The 21,316-nt window shown below is 35.9% G+C and overlaps 2 protein-coding genes across 4 annotated transcripts in view; one reads left to right on the forward strand and one right to left on the reverse strand.

The window, feature by feature from the left end:
- LOC127862179 (peptidylprolyl isomerase domain and WD repeat-containing protein 1-like) overlaps positions 1-15,953 on the reverse strand; it is a 36,642-nt gene extending 20,689 nt beyond the window's left edge. For both annotated transcript variants that reach the window (XM_052401183.1, XM_052401182.1), the window contains exons 1-4: positions 15,794-15,953; positions 4,031-4,133; positions 3,743-3,846; positions 6-101 (exon numbers count right to left, since the gene is read on the reverse strand). In XM_052401183.1, coding sequence (XP_052257143.1) covers positions 6-101; positions 3,743-3,846; positions 4,031-4,133; positions 15,794-15,896 — 406 coding nt within the window. In that variant the 5' untranslated portion in view covers positions 15,897-15,953. The remainder of the gene's footprint in view (positions 1-5; positions 102-3,742; positions 3,847-4,030; positions 4,134-15,793) is intronic.
- Positions 15,954-17,011: 1,058 nt separating this feature from the next.
- The window catches only part of LOC127862284 (neurocalcin homolog), a 114,964-nt gene continuing 110,659 nt past the window's right edge, over positions 17,012-21,316 (forward strand). Inside the window, exon 1 of one of the 2 annotated variants that reach the window (XM_052401350.1) lies at positions 17,012-17,082. The gene's annotated coding sequence lies outside the window, so the exon portion shown is untranslated. Of the gene's footprint in view, positions 17,132-21,316 lie in introns of both variants that reach the window. The other variant, XM_052401351.1, reaches the window with a different exon arrangement.

The following is a 21,316-nucleotide window of genomic DNA, read 5'->3' on the forward strand; positions in this document are numbered from 1 at the left end:
CATACCAAAATTGATGATGTCGAACACCTTGGACGTCTTATCATCTGACACTGTGCAGGCCAGCTCACCATTGTTGCTTACCTTCATGTCTTCTATGTTGCCTAGGAAACAGATTATAATTGGTAGACATCTCATACACAATGAAAACCTACAATATACTCATCACAAAAATGTATATGGTGAATATAATTACAAACAAGAGCACCGCATAACGGGTGCCACGCTCGGCTGTGAAAGCTTGTCAGAATATTTTTTTTTAGAGGTCACAGTGACCTTGACCTTTGAGCTAGTGACCCAACAAGAGATGTGTTTGTCAGAAACACAATGCCCCCTACTGCGGAACTTTGAAATAAAATTTCTATTTAACATTTGGCAGGTAAAGCTTTATTACTTCCCTTGTATATTGTCCAATCTAACCGGGGGGGGGGGGGGGGGGGGGGGGGGGGGGGGGGGGGGCATCACTGACAACCAAGGCCTGTGGTTTATCAAAGAGATCATAGCCAGAGTTCATCATGTATGTATGGACATAAGTCCCACTGGTATTTAATGAAAACTAGCATTCACAAATTAGAACAGGTAAGAAATGATAATTATATCAAGAGATGTGTTCGTCAGAAACTGGAGGGGGGGGGGTCTCACAGTCTGACCATGTCAGCCATCACTGACAACAAGGCCTGTGGTTTATAAGAGATCATAGCCAGAGTTGATCATGTATCTATGGACATAAGTCTACAGGTATGTAATGAACATCAAAGAAATTATAATTATTATAATTATATCGTTTAAAAAAAACTTTGACAAATCTATCATTTGAGTTATAAATAATCAAAATAATAAATCTGTACAGTAACTGTGAAAAGAACTTCAATTCTTGGTAAGGAAATATATAATATGAGATTTATAATTATATAAATTACTTCCCTTGAAAATAATTGTCTCTAACAAATCTCTATTTTTATTAGCAAATAATTAAAAGCCACTACCGTGACTGTGATTGACCACTCGAAATGTGCAGCTCCATGAGATACACATGCATGCCAAATATATAAAGTGGCTAAGTTCAATATTGAATAATTTTCTCCCTTTTTAAAGCTAATTACTTCCCTTAAACTTGTATTTTTTACCGTAGACTGTAAAGGATGACCTTGACCTTTTACCACAATGTGTTTGTCAGAAACACAATGCCGCCTACTGTGCCGCTTTGATTTATTTAACAAAAATATATACGTGGGCAGGTCAGATAACTATGTTTGTCAGAAACACAATGCCGCCTACTGTGCCGCTTTGATTTATTTAACAAAAATATATACGTGGGCAGGTCAGATAACTATGTCCATTTAAAGCTTATTACTTCCCTTGACTTTGTTTTTTCGACCCTAGACCTTGAAGGATGATGTTCACCTTGAAATTTTAACACTCCAAATGTGCAGCTCCATGAGATACACATGCATGCCAAATATAAAGGTGCTATCTTCAATATTTAAAAAGTTATGGCCAATGTTAAGGTTTTAGCACGACGCCTACGTCGGACGTCGAGCTGGCTATGACAATAGCTAGGGTTTTCTCTGAAAACAGCCTCGCTAAAAACGACTGATAGCATCTCTTAAGATATGCTTTTTTATGGAGAGAATTTTCTAGTTTATTGAATATATTTGTACCAGTGTAAATAAATCTGTGCACCACAGGTGTCGGAACTTAAGAGGCCGGTACCACCCCTGGGACCCCAATAGTTTGAGAGGTACCCTTTTCACAAGAGATTATTTTTTCTGCCAAGTTGCATTAAATACACCAACAATGCTCATCAACAGACTCACACATATTTGTGCTTGATATTATTTATATTCTCGCCAACCTTGTGTCACAATCTAGCGGCTATTTTATAAGATGCACCAACAGGGGTCATGTTTGTCATGGACTGTTAGCCTTAGTTGGCGTATTCACTCTCACTTTATATATATATATATTACATGTACTTGAAAGTTTCGCGGTCCTTTAGTTCACATTATGGGTGGACACGGATTGTGTCTTATTACACAAAACCAGGAAATGCGAGTACAATTTTTAAATTATAGCAGCAATTTCAATATTTGTCTTGTTATTAAATATCTGTATATTTTTTCTGGTGTTTATACGCAGGTTGGTAGGGGCAGGCGAGTGTGAAGACTCCAGTGAGCTTGGAGTGTGAATTTGAAAGCACTTGAACAACCAGAAAAAATCATTAGTATAAAGTTTTAAAGTATTTAAGTGTATTGGCACTAAAAAACCTTATCACTACACTCTTGAGTTTGTTTCATGAGACAAACCAGTTCTTTGTGTCTTTGGAGAACATTTTAAGAATACTGTGTGAAGAAAGCAACCAAAACACTTTTAAAATCAGAGACCTCTGGATAGTTGAGGCTAAGTGGACACCGTACAGGCTTGGCGAAATTGCCGGTCCGTCGGTCCTGACCGGCAAATTTTCATTTGGTCCGGCAGGTTTAACCAGAATGTCGGTCCTTGTGACCGGCAAAATAAATGTGCAATGAATGCAAACATATCATATTTTTTCAAAGTTGAAAATTCGAAGAGCAAACCCTTTACTACAGTCTACATCATGAAAATGAAATCGCTCATTGTGTTGATGTTTGCAATAAGTTTGTTACGTACAATTAGCAAATCCAACTGGTTACACAACACCTACTTCAAACTCGCAAAATCGGCAACTGCTTTCGCACATTTTAATCCCTTTTGTTAAAACATCGCAGTCTACACAGGGTCAGTAAAACCACTAAGCGTGTTTTCACAACACTCACACATTCTTCGCGATATCATTCTATTAAAATTTACCACGAAACATTTAACAGAAATTTAATACACGCACGCTTTCCATGCGTTTGACGTGACGTTGTACATGTAGGGAATAATTTGCGCGCGCTTTTCTGGAGAGAAAGGATTAAAACACACTGTACATTTGCAGTTTATTTGAAGAATGTGATAACGTCGAGTAAAAATTAAATTGGGAAGAGTGTTTCGGAATACAAATTTAATTATGCGCATTAATTATGGAATATGGACCAGTTTCTAGGACGCTCATACTTCGGTACGATGCGTTTTTTTCCGATTTTTCTGAGAAAAAAAGGGTTTATCTTAATGTACATAGTTGTGTTGTTTTTTTTCGGTCCGGCTAAATTTTCTCCGGACCGGCACATTTTCTGAAATGCCTGTCCGGATGACCGGCAGTTTTTTTCCAATTTCGCCAAGCCTGCCGTAAATGCAGAATTTCACAAGTCCTGAAATTGTTTGTTTCCATGTTTATATTATGGATAATCAGAATATTAGTTTAGTTTGTTGATTAATGGACAAAGGAGGCCAATTCTATAGGCATCCTGAAAGGAATCTTCAGAATTTTAATGGTGTCAAACTGGTAAGCACAAAGTTTTTTTATTTTCCTTGAATCCTTGTTTACAATTGTACAGCTAAAACACAGCTGCTTACATAAAACATGATTAAATTATAATTGACCTTCCTTTAATTATTTTTTTCATGAATCACCTGATAAGTCGAGATTGTTATTTGTATTGATTATTTAAGGGGAAATACCTTTACAGAGTTTCAACGCTAGTTCACTTTATTTTAGAAATCCTACAACAATTATATTATAAAAGATACTTCAATATAATCAGGTTTGATGTTTTAAAAGTAAAAAAATAAATATTTTTTGTTAGTTTTCTTAATAAATAAACCCACAAGCTACAGCAAGTACCTAGATGGCATCTAAAGTGCTTGACAAACTCTATGCCAGCTTCTTCTGTTTTTCTCCAAAATTTTAAATGGCCATCACAGCTGGCGGTCAGAACAAAATCAGTTCTGAAAAAAACAAATAGAGAAACATGCACTAGTACTTTGTGTCAAGCAAAAATTAGTTACCATAATTGAAAGTTATATATTAATGAATGTTAATGAAAGCACAATATAATGTGTATGCTCAAAAACTAAAATTGAAGGCAATTTAAAGCCCATTTTTATAATCACTGCATATACCCATACTTACTTTGTTACCGAAATAAACTTGATGACATCTCGATGCATGTAGCTTTTTTCATATACCTCTGAGGATGGCAGATTTTGTAGGTACAAACTTTCAAACTCCAGTACTGAAAGAACAAATAGAATAATCTGTTTGATGGCATTTGTGTACCATTCTTACAGGTCAAAATATTTCAAAAAAGAAAATATGGCTACTTTTTCTCATTTCATAGAAATAAATCCCAATCCTATTAAAAGGAAGAAATGCTTTATTAACTAAAATTGTGTCCTTTTAAAAATCTTTAATTTAACTGTATTACCGGTATACTCCAAATCAACACATTTTTCCTAACATATTTAGTCAAATAAAGTTAACCCATTAAAAATCAGTTTTCTTCATAGAAATAGCCAAACTTTCAACACTAGATGTGGTAAAGTAATATAGATTTAACAAGATGCAAAATGCTGGTATTTATTTTTTGAGTGACAATATATTCCATGTCAAATTCCTACGACGATATCGGAACATTTACAAGCAAATCCAAGATTGGCTTCCGGCAGCATCAGAAGCACGCTGAATTTCTATGATGTGCTTCTGACATTGCCTGAAGCAAATTCCTACAACATGTTGGTGCATTTTAGTGGAGAGTATCTTGAAAGATGAACGTTGTGTGTATGTTTATTTAAGTTCTATTCTTTTGTAAAAATCTCACTAATGAAACCTGTTTTTTTACAAGGTTGCTTGAATTTTGGCGAATGGGCTTTTCTTAGAAGAAGCACAACATAATTTTGTTTATTGAAAATTTCGAAACAAGACATATTCATTTTGAAATTAATACAAGGCTAGCCAAATCTGAAATCAAGACAAGATGTGTTTGTGAAACACAATGTCCCCTTATATGACGTTTGACCTTGAAGGATGACCTTGACCTTTCACCACTCAAAATGTGCAGCTCCACAAGATACACATGCATTTCAAATATAAAATTGCTAGCTTCAATATTGCAGAAGTGACATAACATGAGCAATTTTGACCCATATATTTGACCTTGAAGGATGACCTTGACCTTTCACCACTCAAAATGTGCAGCTCCATGAGATACACATGCATGCCAAATATCAAGTTGCTATCTCAATATTGCAAAAGTATTCATAAAATAAGCGATTTGGGCCACATATATTTGACCTCTGACCTTGAAGGATGTCCTTGACCTTGCCCTTTCACCACTTAAAATGTGCAGCTCCATGAGATAAACATGCATGCCAATTATCAAGTTGCTATCTTCAATATTGCAAAAGTATTCATAAAATAAGCGATTTGGGCCACATATATTTGACCTCTGACCTTGAAGGATGACCTTGACCTTTCACCACTCAAAATGTGCAGCTCCATGAGATGCACATGCATGCCAAATATCAAGTTGCTATCTTCAATATTGCAAAAGTATTCATAAAATGAGCGATTTTGGCCACATATATTTGACCTCTGACCTTGAAGGATGACCTTGACCTTGACCTTTCACCACTCAAAATGTGCAGCTCCATGAGATACACATGCATGCCAAATATGAAGTTGCTATATTCAATATAGCAAAAGTTATTGCAAAATGTTAAAGTTGGCGCAAACAGACCAACCAACCAACCAACAGACCAACCAACCAACAGACAGGGCAAAAACAATATGTCCCCCACTACTATAGTGGGGGACATAAAAAGGCAGGAAAAATGCCTTAAAAGTTGGTTGTTCAATAATGGAACCATATGAGAATTTGATTTATGCTAACCTAGGCTATACAGGTTACAGTATACTAAATGTTTGTTTCATGTAGGTGCTGTACTCTCTAAAAAAATATCATAGATGACTCGAAGGCATGTTTTACAGCTTAAACTATTGTTCTGGCTTTAGCTTTTGAAGATAGTGTTAGGGCATGAATCGGTCTTCCTGAAAAGTCCCAAAAAGTGCCTGTCAACCAGACAGGCTGATGGAAAAGTTAGCCTGTCCGGACAAAAAATCACCTGACTGAACAGCGTGAGTTTATAACTCATAAACTGAAGAATTAAGTAAAGTTAAACTCATATTTATTGCAATGTGCAGCCTGTGTATAAGTACACTCGATAAAGTAAAACATAATACTTGCGTTTTCTAGTGATTACAGTGTATGATGGACAACAGCTTTAAATTCTAGTCAGACTCAAAACAAAATAACATGAAACAATTGGTGTTGCCATTAAAGAACTTTAGCAACATTTTTTTCAAGTGTAGATTTTTGTTACAACCTTTGTAATTGGATAGATGGTAATATGTTGGTCCAATGAAATTGATTTTTTCGAAAAAAAAAATATTTCAGAGGGAGAGCACTCTTAAGAACTAGTGACGCGTTGGTGTTCTTAATGACAAAAAGACTCGAAATTCACGAAGAGTGATTCTAATGGGGTGTTTTCTTTCTTTTGGCAAGTATTAGAAGTTTCAGTATATGTCATAATTCTTTTGGCCTGTCACAAGGACCGGCTTTATTACGAACTTCGCCGGACCGTAAAGAATTTTGCCGAACAAGACCAGCGGTCCGGCCTTTTCAGGAAGCCTGATGAATAGGTGTTCACTACTAAAGCCCTTAAATATGTTAATCTTAGAGACTATATTAAAACATGGCACTAAAAAAGGTTACATTCTACTAGAAAACGTCCAGAAAAAAGTTGCAAAAACAGTCAATGTTTGAAATTCTATCCATAAAGCTAATCTAATGGCTAAATAATAAACAAATATACCCCAATATAGTATAAAGACTACAGGAATGAAATGCAGCCGACCCCGGACCTGCCCATTTTCCAGTAAACAAGGGAAATTACTGGAAAAAATAGGGTACCCTACATCGACCCATGGTATAATAATCAAAAGGCCGGTGAAAGAAACTACGAACACTGCTTACCCTGAACTACCTTCCTCTTAATTCACAATTATTCAACACTTTATGCTCATCGTCGGATCCATTGCGTGTTGTTGTTGTTTTTATGGCTAGATTGCACTCTACCGGTATGCAGTTGTTTACCACTATCGACAAAGCAGGCGTTTGGGGGCAGTAGCTCCAGATACTAAGGAAATATATAGGATAAAAAGGATTAGTAGGTGTTGCGTTAGGTGTTAGCCGCTTAGCAACGATACAATTATACGCTTTTCTATTCTTTTTTACGTACCGGTAAAGTGCAATCGTCCCTAATTTTATTCACTGCAAATCTGCCATGTACTTTCACTTCGATAACAAAAGCAAGAAATATATTCTTTATTTTATATGTTATAATAAATATTCCTATAAATTAATAGAATGTGTTTGTTTTTATTTGTCAGTTAATTAAAATGTTTATTTTATTCAAAGATTTTATTGTTGATGTTGTATTGACGTAAACAAAGGACACGTAACCCAATGATCATGAAGCGAGAAATTTGAAAATTTCCTTGCGAGTGGTATTTTATCATGGCCAGTCATCTAAGCATAGCGATATGGTATGTTTTCTCCGTGTTTTATGTCAAGTTAGGTGTAAAACTGACCACTTCTGTGTGAAACACAAAGATATGCCATAATTGGATCACACTCTACGACTAAATTCAGTACAAGGACCCAAACGTGTTATTCCCATTGTAAAACAATTTGTTTAAAAAAATAATTCTGATGTTTCTTTTCAATAATGAATTCATAGACTCGTGCTTACTGTCAGCTTAATCCCTAAAATATATATTCTTGGCACACTGGGGGGGGGGCGTGGACCCTCATCTAAAGGAGAACTACGGATGTGCGGCGAGAATGGCCACTTTTTTCAGCGCTCCCACTCCCAGGTATATGAATGGCTTTCTTTTTAGAAAAGAGAGGCCTCATTTTCTTATCTGGGTGCCTGATTTTCACATTTGGCATACGGTATGAATCGCCCAACTTTCGGTCACAGACTGGCTGCGACCTTGGTAGTCTACTAGAAACACTGACCTTCCGCCGCTAGTCACATGGATGTCTTCATAGACGACTTCGGCTAGGCACATATTACTTGACTGTATTAACTTACCTTGTATGTCACGAATTTGATGACTAGTGACTGGGAAATGATAGAGTTATTTTTAAGTAAATAATAACGGACACCCTTAGTAAATATCACCACAGCTTTAATGATTTCTATACACGCAAATACTTTGCGAACATACTAGTACTCGTATTCGTGTACATAATGCATCATCAACATATAAAGTATATCCTGTCTAATAAAGCGTTTATAGCCACTTAACAGTACATGCAGAGCTCCAGATAAGGTTTTGTGAAATTCTTAAATTACTACCAGATTTTCAAAAAGAATTCTTAACTCTGAAATTTTATTCTTAACGTTACTACTAAGTTTTGGAAAATAATTCATATTTTTATAAATGACCTAAAAATAAATAATAATGGTTATTTTCATGCAAAAAAAATCAAAATAAACATACTAGCAACTTTATTTATACGAGTTCAACAGTGTCTTTTCAGTATTATACAATTATATTTTTCAAATACCTTCATATGCCCAAACTGTGCTTAGATTGAATGCCTTAGATGAATTTTTACATATTTCACAATTTAAACGGGTCTCCCCTTCAATCTTTTCAACGATTAGCCACTGGACTTGTCCCTTCCACTCGTTCAATGTTTTTTGTGTGTTTAAGTTTGGACCCGTCGTGTCGCGTTTTTGTTTAGCTTTTCCGACTGTGTCGGAAACTGAACATACAACATCGTATAATATCTTTTCTATAAGTTTTTTAGGACGCTCTCTGGGCGCTGCCGTTGTTTTTTGACAGATAGACTGTATACGCCGCTTTTATTGGTAAAAATGCGCTTTGTTAAACAAACCCGATAACCATTCTATATAAGCACCGCAAAGATCTTTAATACGCGAAAAGAACTCAATAAAAATCGATACGAACCGATGTAAAAATAATATTCGTAACTTGATTTTGTAATTCTTAATGGTACGACAAGATTTTAAAATAAATACGTAACGGACTTGAAAATAATTTGTAATTACGAAAATACGACCCTTATCTAGAGCTCTGAGTACATGTATATTAATGCAGGAAATTAAAATTCTATTCATAAAGCTAATGTAATGGCTAAATAATAAAAATAGACCCCTTATATAGTCGGGGTCTAGTTTTTATTATTTAGCCATTACATAAGCTTTATGGCTTATGTAATGGCTTAATAATAACAAGAGCACCGCCTTGCGGGTGCAGAACGCTCATCTATTTTCTTTTTAAAGGTGAAGGGACTCTCATTTTCAATCACAAAGGAGGGAGGGGTGGAGTGAAGAGGGGTGTATAGTGTGGGGATGGGGACATTTATTACATTATCTTCCAAAAAACCAGAAAAAAAATGCAAAAAAAAAAAAAAAAAATCGGGGGTGGGGGGGGGGGTGGGTGGGTGGGGGGAGGGGATTCTTGGGTGCGATGGTTGGACGGTATTTCAAAAATAAAATAATAAAAATAAATATTTGTGTTTTTTAACCGTTTCAAAAAAAAAAAAATTGGGGTGGGGGTGGGGTGGGGTGGGGTGGGGTATAGTGTGAGGGTGTGGTGGTCATTTGTGAGATGATCTTAAAACAAGAAATGTGTCCACAGGACACGGATGCCCCCAACTGTAACTTTGTCACAACATAAAAGTATAACTGTGTAAACGCTTGGTAGAAGTTATTAGCTTTTTTCAAATCCTAAACGCAGATTTCGAACCTAAACGCGGACCCTAAGTTCAAGGTCAAGGTCACAGGGGTCAAAATTTGTGTGCGTATGGAAAGGCCTTGTCCACATGCATGCCAAATATGAAATTGCTATCTGAAGCGACATAGAAGTTATGAGCATTTTTCGAAATCTAAACGCAAAGTGTGACGGACAGACGGACGGACAGACGAACGGACAGTCCGATCACTATATGCCCTCCTTCTGGGGCATAAAAATGTCTTAGAATATCAAAATAACTCAGAAAGCCACATAAACTAGAGAGCGGACAACATGCTTAATCCTTGAAATGCACTAAGTGACCCCGTGACCTAGTTTTTGACCCGGCATGACCCATATTCGAACTTGACCTAGATATTGTCTTAATACAACTTCTTACCAAGTTTAGTAAAGATCAGATGAAAACTACTTCAATTAGAGAGTGAACACCATGCTAAATCCTTGAAATGCACTAAGTGACCCAGTGACCTAGTTTTTGACCCGGCATGACCCATATTCGAACTTGACCTAGATATTGTCTTGATACAACTTCTGACCAAGTTTAGTAAAGATCAGATGAAAACTACTTCAATTAGAGAGGGGACACCATGCTAAATCCTTGAAATGCACTAAGTGACCCCGTGACCTAGTTTTTGACCCGGCATGACCCATATTCGAACTTGATCTAGATATTGTCTGGATAAAACTTCTGACCAAGTTTGGTAAAGATCGGATGAAAACTATTTGAATTAGAGAGCGGACATGAAGTGTGACCAACCGACTGACCGACCTACAGACAGTGCGAAAACCATATACCCTCTTTTCTTCGAAATGGGGGCATAAAAAAAAATAGGGGGGGAATTCGGGGGGGGAGGACACGGGGGATGGTTTGGGTGGAGTCTATTGTGGTATGTCAGGTAAGAGTAGTTTTGTCAAAGTATCAGTCAAATCTAATCATAAATAAAGAAGTCATGGCAATTTTAGCAAAATTTAATAATTTGACCTTGAGAGTCAAGGTCATTCAAAGGTCAAGATAAAATTCAACTTGCCAGGTACAGTAACCTCATGATAGCATGAAAGTATTTGAAGTTTGAAAGCAATAGTCTTGATACTTTAGAAGTAAAGTGGATCGAAACACAAAATTTAACCATATATTCAAAGTTAGTAAGTCAAAAAAGGGCCATAATTCTTTAAAAATGACAACCAGAGTTATGCAACTTGTCCTTTTACTGTACCCTTATGATAGTTGCGAGTGTTCCAAGTATGAAAGCAATATCTATGATACTTTAGGGGTTAGGTAAAGTGGACCGTAACACAAAACTTAACCAAATTTCAATTTTCTAAGTATAAAGGGCCCATAATTCCGTCCAAATGCCAGTCAGAGTTACATAATTTTGCCTGCACAGTCCCCTTATGATAGTTAATAAGTGTTGCAAGTATGAAAGCAATAGCTTTGATACTGTAGGAATAAAGTGGACCTAAACACAAAACTTAACCAAATTTTCAATTTTCTAAGTATAAAAAGGGCACATAATTCTGTCAAAATGCCAGTCAGAGTTACATAACTTTGCCTTCACAGTCCCCTTATGATATTTAGTAAATGTTGCAAGTATTAAAGCAATAGCTTTGATACTTAAGGAATAAAATGGACCTAAACATAAAACTTAACCAAAATTTTCAATTTTCTAAGTATAAAAAAAGCACATACTTCTGTCAAAATGCATGCCAGAGTTATCTTACTTTGCCTGCCCAGTCCCCTTATGATAGTAAGTAAGTGTACCAAGTTTGAATGCAATAGCATTGATACTTTCTGAGAAAAGTGGACCTAAACGCAAAACTTAACCGGACGCCGACGCCAAGGTGATGACAATAGCTAATTTTTTTTTCAAAAAATTGATGAGCTAAAAATAGACCCCCCTATATAGTCTCTATAGACTATATAGGCTTACTCCTGTGATATTATTATTGGCATATATTGTCTCTTTCGGAGGATATAATTCCAAGCACGATCGGACACTTCCCTAGAACCGCTGATCGTTCAGCTTGGTTACACCAGCACTTAAACCAGATAGACACAGTCGCAGGGCTCCGCCGTGAGGGTGACGTGGGCGATAACTTCGCCCGGGACATAATAATGTCGCCCTTAAATTACATGAAGGAAAAGTTGACTTCGCCTTCTTTTTAAAAACATTGACGTTTTTTTCCTCAACTTTTCCATCTAAAAATTCACTATTTTCACATGTCATAAAGTCAACGATGATGCCTGTTATGTTATCAGTTTATTATCACAGCAAAAGATCGACTGCTGTGAAAGCATATCCAGGCAACTAGCATACATGGGCATTCACTCCAAACAATAACTGTTTAGATCAAAAGATCAAAGTGAGTGTCATTTCATTGACAGTTTTGATAGTTCTCTGTTCTGCAAGTGCAATTAGTACACGCCTTGCAGGCGGAGTTAAGCGGTACATTAACATCCATAGAAACCAATGAGAACGCGTGCATTGTATATACATATGCAGTACTTTACCTGAGCGATGAAATGACGTTGTTATAGACATTTATTTACGCACAAAAATGTTTACACGCGCAACACATTCCCAACAGTAAATATGAATACGATTTATTATAGTATGTTCTACTGTTTACTTGTTTCGTGTTTCAAAACTCTTAAACACTAATTATCCAGTCGATGTGCAATTTATTTTGTCAGACATTAATTCATAACCATATAAACGAAAACTAACAACTCACCCGTGCATAGTGCTAATTTCCATAATATTATCTATCCATACGTAAACGACTTTATTTTATATCCCGATGCCTCTTTGCGCGTGCTGTGAGTTGTCTAATGATTACGTGATAATTGATTGACTATTCGATTTTTTGGCAGACAGCACGGTTAAAGAAAGTCGGAAAAATTATTAAAGAAAAACAAAAATGATTAAAGGTCTATTAATTACGTAGATCCACTATTGTAAAAGTCCAGCTAGTTTTGTCAGTTTGTTAATCCACCGATAATTACGAGTAACAGCCATCTTATATAAACTGGAATCACTGTTCATTTTTATACTAACAAGTCCTAATACGACACAATAGACATTGAGAAAACACATTTCCTCGATTAGATATAAATTATCCGAGTAGAATTAAATTGCTACATCATGACCTTCGACATAGCAAATGGCGGACGTATTGTAACATTCAACCCGCGTTCAATTCAAAGCTGGCGATTCAAATTACCGGTACAAGTAATGGTGATTCAATAATGGTGAAAGCATTAACTGGATTTAACAAACATTTGACAAGGTTTGTTAAACCAGATAACAACAAGTACAATTTGGATTATTAAAGTTAAACAGGTAAGGCATATTGTGTACATATTTCGGACATGTATAAAATTCGGATAAACAGTAATAGATATACTGCATGTCCCATGCATTAAGATTGTGTTTTGTTACGGCTCGTTTTTTCCCCAATTTGGTGATTTCACGGCGCGAAAAATTCCCAATGGCATGGGTACCGGACCCGTTCCAATTGGGTGAAAAAAAACTCTAATTATCACAACATTATGATGTAAATAGGGTTTGGATTGTCATTGCATTATTAAAGTACTTTTTATTTTTATGATGCACATGGATATCACAAGTTTTATTTGTATAAATTGATTTATGTGACATAATTTGTAAGAATTTATTGAATTTGAAATCAAAAAATATTATTTGTTCGTCATTAATGATGATAGGCTTGGTGTTATGAGGGGTATTAAACAGGTGAAGATTTTATTAAACGCTGAACAGAAACCACTTCTCCTTCTAGTGGCCTCACTTCTCCCTAATTTCAGCTCAGGGAGAAGTCATTTCTCCCTCAAGTTTGAACCTAGGCTGAGCCCTGAGTCGTAAGGTCTACATCATCGGACATTGTACTAATCAATTAATCAACATGTATGTATTAATGCATAAAGTAACCACACATACTGCCGTAGACAAAGTGATAACTAACTGCTGAGGTTGATCATTGTAGCCTTTACTGGGATCTGGTAAGGTTCCAAGCAGTTTGAAGATTTAACAATAATTCTTCAGAATTTCGAGAACTTGGAAAAAAAATTAAATCATAAAACTTAAGACATTTTAGCAGACGACATGGAGTTGGTTAATACATGTATGACGACACACTGTGACATATGTATAGATATTACCATTGGAATAAAAAACGGGACAATTGCACTTTACCGCTACGTAAAAAAGAATGGAAAAGCATATAATTTTATTGTTGCTAAGTGCCCAACACCTAACACCTAATGCAACACCTAATAATCCATTTTATCCTATATATTTCCTTAGTATCGGGAGCTACTGCCCCCAAACGCCCGCTTTGTTGATAGTGCCTTTTAGCGGCAAACACGGAGCGCATATTGACAGGAGTTGAAACGAGTATTTGACCCTTACTGTAGTCAATTCAAATGTATGTAAAAACTAATCATCCGATTTTATTGTTGCTTATTAATTCCTCTTTCAAAAAAATATAACTTTTAGTATATTTCCGTTGTTATTAATTGATGTATAGCGAGTTAAACACGAGAAATACACATTTTATGATTTGTCTACGCTCGTTTAACCTTGTACATACTTTGTTACGTAACCAGTAGCTATCCATTAGCGTACATCGAAGCGCCGAGGTTATACATTTTGATGTACCAACTAACGTCTTTTTTCTAATTTTACTTTTATTTCTTGGCCGATTTTGACAAATTATATATCATTAGAAAGCCTACATTTTGTAGTTTTCAGAAATATATGAAGTTTTACTACTTATTTGGGCAGCCCGGCGAGTTATAACTTTAACTTTTGCAAATATCATACCGTTTTAGAATCTATATTTATGGTAAACATAGTCATACTTTATACAGGTTTGTAACGTTTATATTAGGAGTTCAGTTTTTAAAACTACATCTTGCTTAGGAGACATAATTTGTCAAAATCGGCCGAGAAATGAAAGTATAATTAAAAAAAAGATGTGAGTGGGTACATCAAAATGTATAACCTCTGCGCATCAATGTACGCTAATTGATAGCTACTGGTTACGTAACAAAGTATCGACAAGCTATTTGCCGAAACGGTCCCGTTTCATATCCGTCTCATCTAGAATCCGTGCTAAAACAGTGTAATATTTGCAAAAGTTATAGTTATAACTCGCCGGGCTGCCGAAATCAGAAGAAAAACATAATATATATTTATATATCTGAAAACAACGTAACGTAGGCTTTCTAATGATATATAATTTGTCAAAATCGGCTGAGAAATGAAAGTTTAATTTTTTAAAATAGACGTATGTGATTGGGTTCATCAAAATGTATAACCGGCACTTCGATGTACACTAATGGATAGCTACTGGTTACGTTACAAAGTATCGACAAGCTATTTGCAGATACTGTCCCGTTTCATATCCGTCTCATCTAGAGTCCGTGTGGTAAACAATTGCGTACCGGTAGAGTGCAATCTACCCTAAAAAACAACAACATGCAATGGATCTGACGATGAGCGGAAAGTGTTGAATAACTGTGAATTAAGAGGAAGGTAGTTCACGGTAAGCAGTGTTTGTAGTTTCTTTCACCGGCCTTTTGATTATTATACCATGGATCGATGTAGGGTACCCTGTTTTTACAGTAATTTCCCTTGTTTACTAGAAAATAGGCAGGTCCGGGGTCTGCTGCGTTTTATTCCTGTAGTCTTTATACTATATTGGGGTATATTTTTTTATTATTTAGCCATTAGATTAGCTTTATGGATAGAATTTCAAACTCCTGTGCTGTTATCAAGTTCTTTCGTACATGACATATATTTTTTTATTGCACAAATCCATTCCGCTTAGAATAGCCTTTAAGAAAAGGTAGGCATTTATGTTCCATTTAGTTTTGCTTGAAGATGTCGCTTTAACATTTTATTATATAGGAAAACGATTTAGTATATTATGACCTACAACCATAAACACAATCGCGAAAACATATGACAGGAATACTGACAACAACTAATCCACAGCTACAGGGTCTTTATAAACTAACTGTACCTTTTCTTTTCTTTGTTGTCGTTTCAGCATCAGGCATAGGTCCAATGTTATCATCGTCATCATCTTCCTGATCGTCTAACGTGCGTTTTGACAGAGCGCTCATCGTTGATCACTGTTAATGAAGCGATTGCAGTCGCTCAGTCCTCAAATTCATACAGATGAGGGTCGTCCAATATTTTCAAAAGCATTTACCGTCTAATTTTGTGTTGCACAGCATCCAATATCACATACGAGACCACGCCAAAATTAAATATCTTCCTGTTACAAAACACATAGCTAGAAAATTTAAAGTCGCCAAAAGTTCCGTGAATCTCGTATATTTATTAGGTAGGAGTGCACGGACACAATCCGGGTTTTCACAGAACGAAGCCTCAGGCGAGAAATTTGACCTCATATAATTCGAAATAATAACACAACGACTTCTCAGTTCTGTTACGGTGCAAAGTGTGAGATTATACCGCGTTCAAATGTCGACCACGTGTCTTTACTGCATATATATGATGTGAAGCACTTCAACTCGACGTTTTTGCTAAAGGCGAGTTTAGAGGCAACGGTTAGGCGGAGATCAAACCAAGAACCTCGGAGTTTTAGCATCACACAGTATCAAACGTTTACTTCAATAGCTAAAATGTTCAATGTGATTAAATGTAGAATTGTAAATACTCCGATCATTTTCCGCGAAACAAATTGATATTCGTGCTCGCGTTTTCCTGACACAATAAAATGCCATCATAAAAAAATCATAGCCATTAAGGATTACTACATTCGTCTTGGTAATATTGTGACAACATTTTGCAACTAGCGCAATAAAAAAAAATATTACAGATCATACGGATACGGTTTAATTTCGCTTTGTAATGTTGACATGATTTGATCGACATTGCACATTAAGCACGTGCAATTTATTAAACATTTTCATTAAAATTCCGGAACTTGACTGAAGTATATAAAAACATTAGCCTCCGCATTCATAAACTATAACGATAAATTCGTAAATAAGATAGATCCGAGATCTGTAACGAAAAATTAAGAGTAAGTTAATTACAATTAGTAGAAACAGACAGAACTCACTTGCGCTTTTGTATAAAACATGCTTCCCATAAACGATGATTGGTTGATATTGCAGATTAAATTAGATTATGGCTGACATATGTGGAAGCGTAAATTGTTTTAATAAACAACAAATAATATATTACATTTTGAGAGCAAAGTTTAGGACGACCCACTCAAAAGCCGGATGTTTAAATCACGTGACCCAAAAAGTTTACTATTGGAAATTAAATTCACAGGTACAAATAATTAAATGATAGCGCCTGGCTTAAAAGAATCAACCACAAAGTAATACCTTTAGTAAAAGCTTAACTAGATCTATTATGTATTTCCAAACTATAATATTATGCCTAAACACTTCTGCCTAATCCAACATTGCCCAATTTAGACGAGATTGATAGCAGATTGAGACCACTTAGTCAAGTTAATGAAGCTTTGACTATCAATCAATTCAATTGGCATCTCATTAGTTCTCCTGGCCCAAAGTTTTAATGAGTCAGTATCTGTGTCAAATTGTAAACCATTATTATGTGTGTTAAGTCTTCTCAATTCTTGGGTTTTCGTTTTCTATTTAGGAACAGGCCCCAGCCCATATATGTGTAATTATCCAGCTCCTAGCTACTGGCCCTCTGCCAGGCTCTGGGTTGCTGTGATATAAAAGTGGTAAAGGCTTTTTTCAGGTCGACACACTGTAATTGGTGATGTGCTTGACATAAAATGTTTCTGGCATACATTAATACAAACATGTCTTTAATATGTCCTTTTTGCACAAATTAAAACAATATGTGATATGGTGTGTTTGCAAGATAATTATATTAATCCAAGTTTCAAAAACATCAGCTTTTCCAGAAAATGTACATTTTGCAATATAAACACAGATATTCTGAATTTGAGAATTGTTCAGTTTATTTAACCTGAAAAAAAAACTGCACCAATTTATTGTTTGGTGTGTCTGTTTACACCATGTACCTTAATTAGAACCAATAAACCTATAGCAACGATAACACTGCCATAAGAATTTAATTTTGTCCTTAATCAAATAGCACTGTTCTACACCACACAATTTCAACTGCTAGCATAAGACCAGACCATCAGACACTGATGATAGAAATTAGTGCAGCATAACCTTTTCCCTTCCTTGGTGTTTATCGTTTATTCCAAACGTAAGCTTTCGGTTTGATAACAGATTTTTATCAAGTTTTGGATTGAAGCATTTCTTCTTTTGGGAAGAATTATCGCTAAATTTGCTTATTTGGAAAATGAAAACTCTGCTGTGAGATTTCATTTTCAAGAAAATTGCAAGATTTGACAAAAGAGGCTTTTATAAGGCCTAGATTAAGTAAGTTTACATCAACCTGGAAAAGTCAATTTAATAAGTTTGGGCATACTCATGTTTAGCTTGACTATTCACAGAATAGTCCAAACTATTCTACTTACCCAAATGTCGCCTGTATTCATTTGAAATTTCACATGGGGATGGGGCTATTGTGTTAGATCAATTACCAAGGACCACTCAAAAAATGCTCATGTGTAGTCTGATCTTCAACTGCAACTAGAGTAGGTCAAAACATTTCTAATCATATCTCGGCTGATTTCCAAAATGGTTCAGATTCTTTGAAAAACATGGCAGCCAAGGGGTGAAGCGGTTATCCTTATACCTGGTTGCATGGCTGAAGTTTAACCTTGCCTAATCTCTTGAAGTAACATTTTAGTCTGATATTCATAAAATTTAGTAAAAACATTTGTTCTTATGATATCTCATCTCAGTTTGAAAATGGTTTAGGTCCGTTGAAAGACGTAGCCAGTGGGCTGGGGAGTTTTTCTTATAAGGCTCTGGTAAAACCTTGTAAACACTTAAGAAGTCATATTTTGAGTCAAATCTTTATGAGACTAGGTCAGAACATTTGTAGTAATAATATCTCTACCAAGTTGCAAAATGGTTCCAGTCTGTTGAAAAACATGGTGGTAAGGGAGCGGGGCAGTTTTTTTTATATATGGCTATGTTGAAACCTTGTTTTCTCTTGTGAAGTCACATGTTTTACATAATCTTCATGAAGCTGCTCATAATATTTTGTTTAATGATATCCCATATTGAGTTTAAAAATGGTTCTAGTTTGTTAAAAAATATGGCTGGCACTGGATATGTTAGTTTAGATTTTTATGCCCCCCTTCGAAGAAGAGGGGGTATATTGCTTTGCACATGTCGGTCGGTCGTGCCGTCCACCAGGTGGTTTCCGGATGATAACTCAAGAACGCTTGAGCCTAGGATCATGAAACTCTATAGGTACATTGATCATGACTCGCAGATGACCCCTATGGATTTTGAGGTCACTAGGTCAAAGGTCAAGGTCATGGTGACCCGAAATAGTAAAATGGTTTCCGGATGATAACTCAAGAATGCTTAGGCCTAGGATCATGAAACTTGATAGGTAGATTGATCATGACTCGCAGATGACCCCTATTGATTTTTAGGTCACTAGGTCAAAGGTCAAGGTCACAGTGACCCGAAATAGTAAAATGGTTTCCGGATGATAACTCAAGAACGCTTAGGCCTAGGATCATGAAACTTGATAGGTAGATTGATCATGACTCGCAGATGACCCCTATTGATTTTCAGGTAACTAGGTCAAAGGTCAAGGTCACAGTGACACGAAATAGTAAAATGGTTTCCGGATGATAACTCAACAACGCTTATGCCTAGGATCATGAAACTTGATAGATAGATTGATAATGGCTGGCAGATGACCCCTATTGATTGTCAGGTCACTAGGTCAAAGGTCAAGGTCACGGTGACCCGAAATAGTAAAATGGTTTCCGGATGATAACTCAAGAACGCTTATGCCTAGGATCCTGAAACTTGATAGGTAGATTGATCATGACTCGCAGTTGACCCCTATTGATTTTCAGGTCACTATATGAAAGGTCAAGGTCATGGTGACCTGAAATAGTAAAATGGTTTCCGGATGATAACTCAAGAACGCTAATGGCTACGATCATAAAACTTCATAGGTACATTGATTATGACTCGCAGATGAACCCTATTGATTTTGAGGTCACTAGTTCTTTTCTGCTTCTTAAGTGCAACATTTTAACACTGGTTGAAGTTGCTTCTTTCTGAATAGGATTACAACCATTTGAGAGAAACTTTAACAGATAGTGTTGAGTTGAATTTTTTTTGTGTGACGTTGTTGGTGATGATGATGATGATGATGATGATGATGATGATGATGATGATGATGATGACGATGATGACGATGATGAAGATGATGATGCAGCTGATGATGATGATGTTTCTGCTGCTGCGTGTTATGATGATGATGATGATGATGATGACAAAGATACTGGTGATGGATTCAAAAATATGAACAACAACCAAAATATCTTGACTCACTCAAATTGACTTTTTCCATTACTTCAATTTATAATATTATTTTTTATTCAAGAAGATCTCATTATGATCAATCAAGTAAAAAAATAAATAAAAATAATAAGAATGTAAGATACATGATTATAGTCAGGAACGTTTATTTGAAATTTCTCCAATTGATCTATAAATATTTTACAATCGACCTATTTAACGTTGTGTAGACAGTCTCTTTTGCAGGAAAGACAACTAGCTAGTTGCTAGCTGGGGTGTTCAGGTAGAGTTGTCCCCCATAAATTCGATATATTTTCCACTATTGTGTCATAATAATGTGCCTAGAAATTAAATATTTATGCCGGGTGTACTTTGTCCAGGGTTTTCCATGGAAATCCATGGAAAATATTAGGCTGGAGTATTCGGACTAAGTTTCCAGCCTTTTCCAGCGTCAATATTTAAAAAAAAAGGGTGGAAAATTGTCCATGGTATGTGGAAATAGCCTGGAATAGTTTCCATGGTTTTCCAGGCTCCCTGGAATAATTACCATGGAACAATTTCCAGGGTTTTCCAGCCAGCATGGAATAAATACCGTCCGAATACTCCATGTAATCTGGAAAACCATGGAAAACCATGGATTTTTTTCCAGGGTTTTCCAGATTACATGGAGTATTCGGACGGTATTTTTTCCATGCTGGCTGGAAAACCCTGGAAAATGTTCCAGGGTTTTTCTTTGTTTAATATTCCATGGATGCCTGGTATAACATGGAAAATTGTCCAGCGTTTACCATGGTCACTGAATAGAAAAAGAAATTTCTGGTCTAAAAACAATATTCATGTATTAAATGAATACAATACTCACAGCTTAAATAAATCATAATTTAAGGTTAGATTAAAACAAAACAAAAAATCATCATAATGCCTTAGTTTCTTCGATGTATTATTTTGTTCACAATTCATCAAAATATAACATCAGATTACAAATTGTGTTACATTTATTTAACAAATTATTCAGATCAAACAAGTGTTGTTTAATACATGCTTACAAAGCCTCTAGGTCCATTATCATAAATCAGGCCCTAACATAACAGAACAGGCGCTACTTTAAAAGTTAA

This window comes from Dreissena polymorpha, chromosome 16 (genome assembly GCF_020536995.1).
Source record: "Dreissena polymorpha isolate Duluth1 chromosome 16, UMN_Dpol_1.0, whole genome shotgun sequence".
NCBI classification, from domain to species: domain Eukaryota; kingdom Metazoa; phylum Mollusca; class Bivalvia; order Myida; family Dreissenidae; genus Dreissena; species Dreissena polymorpha.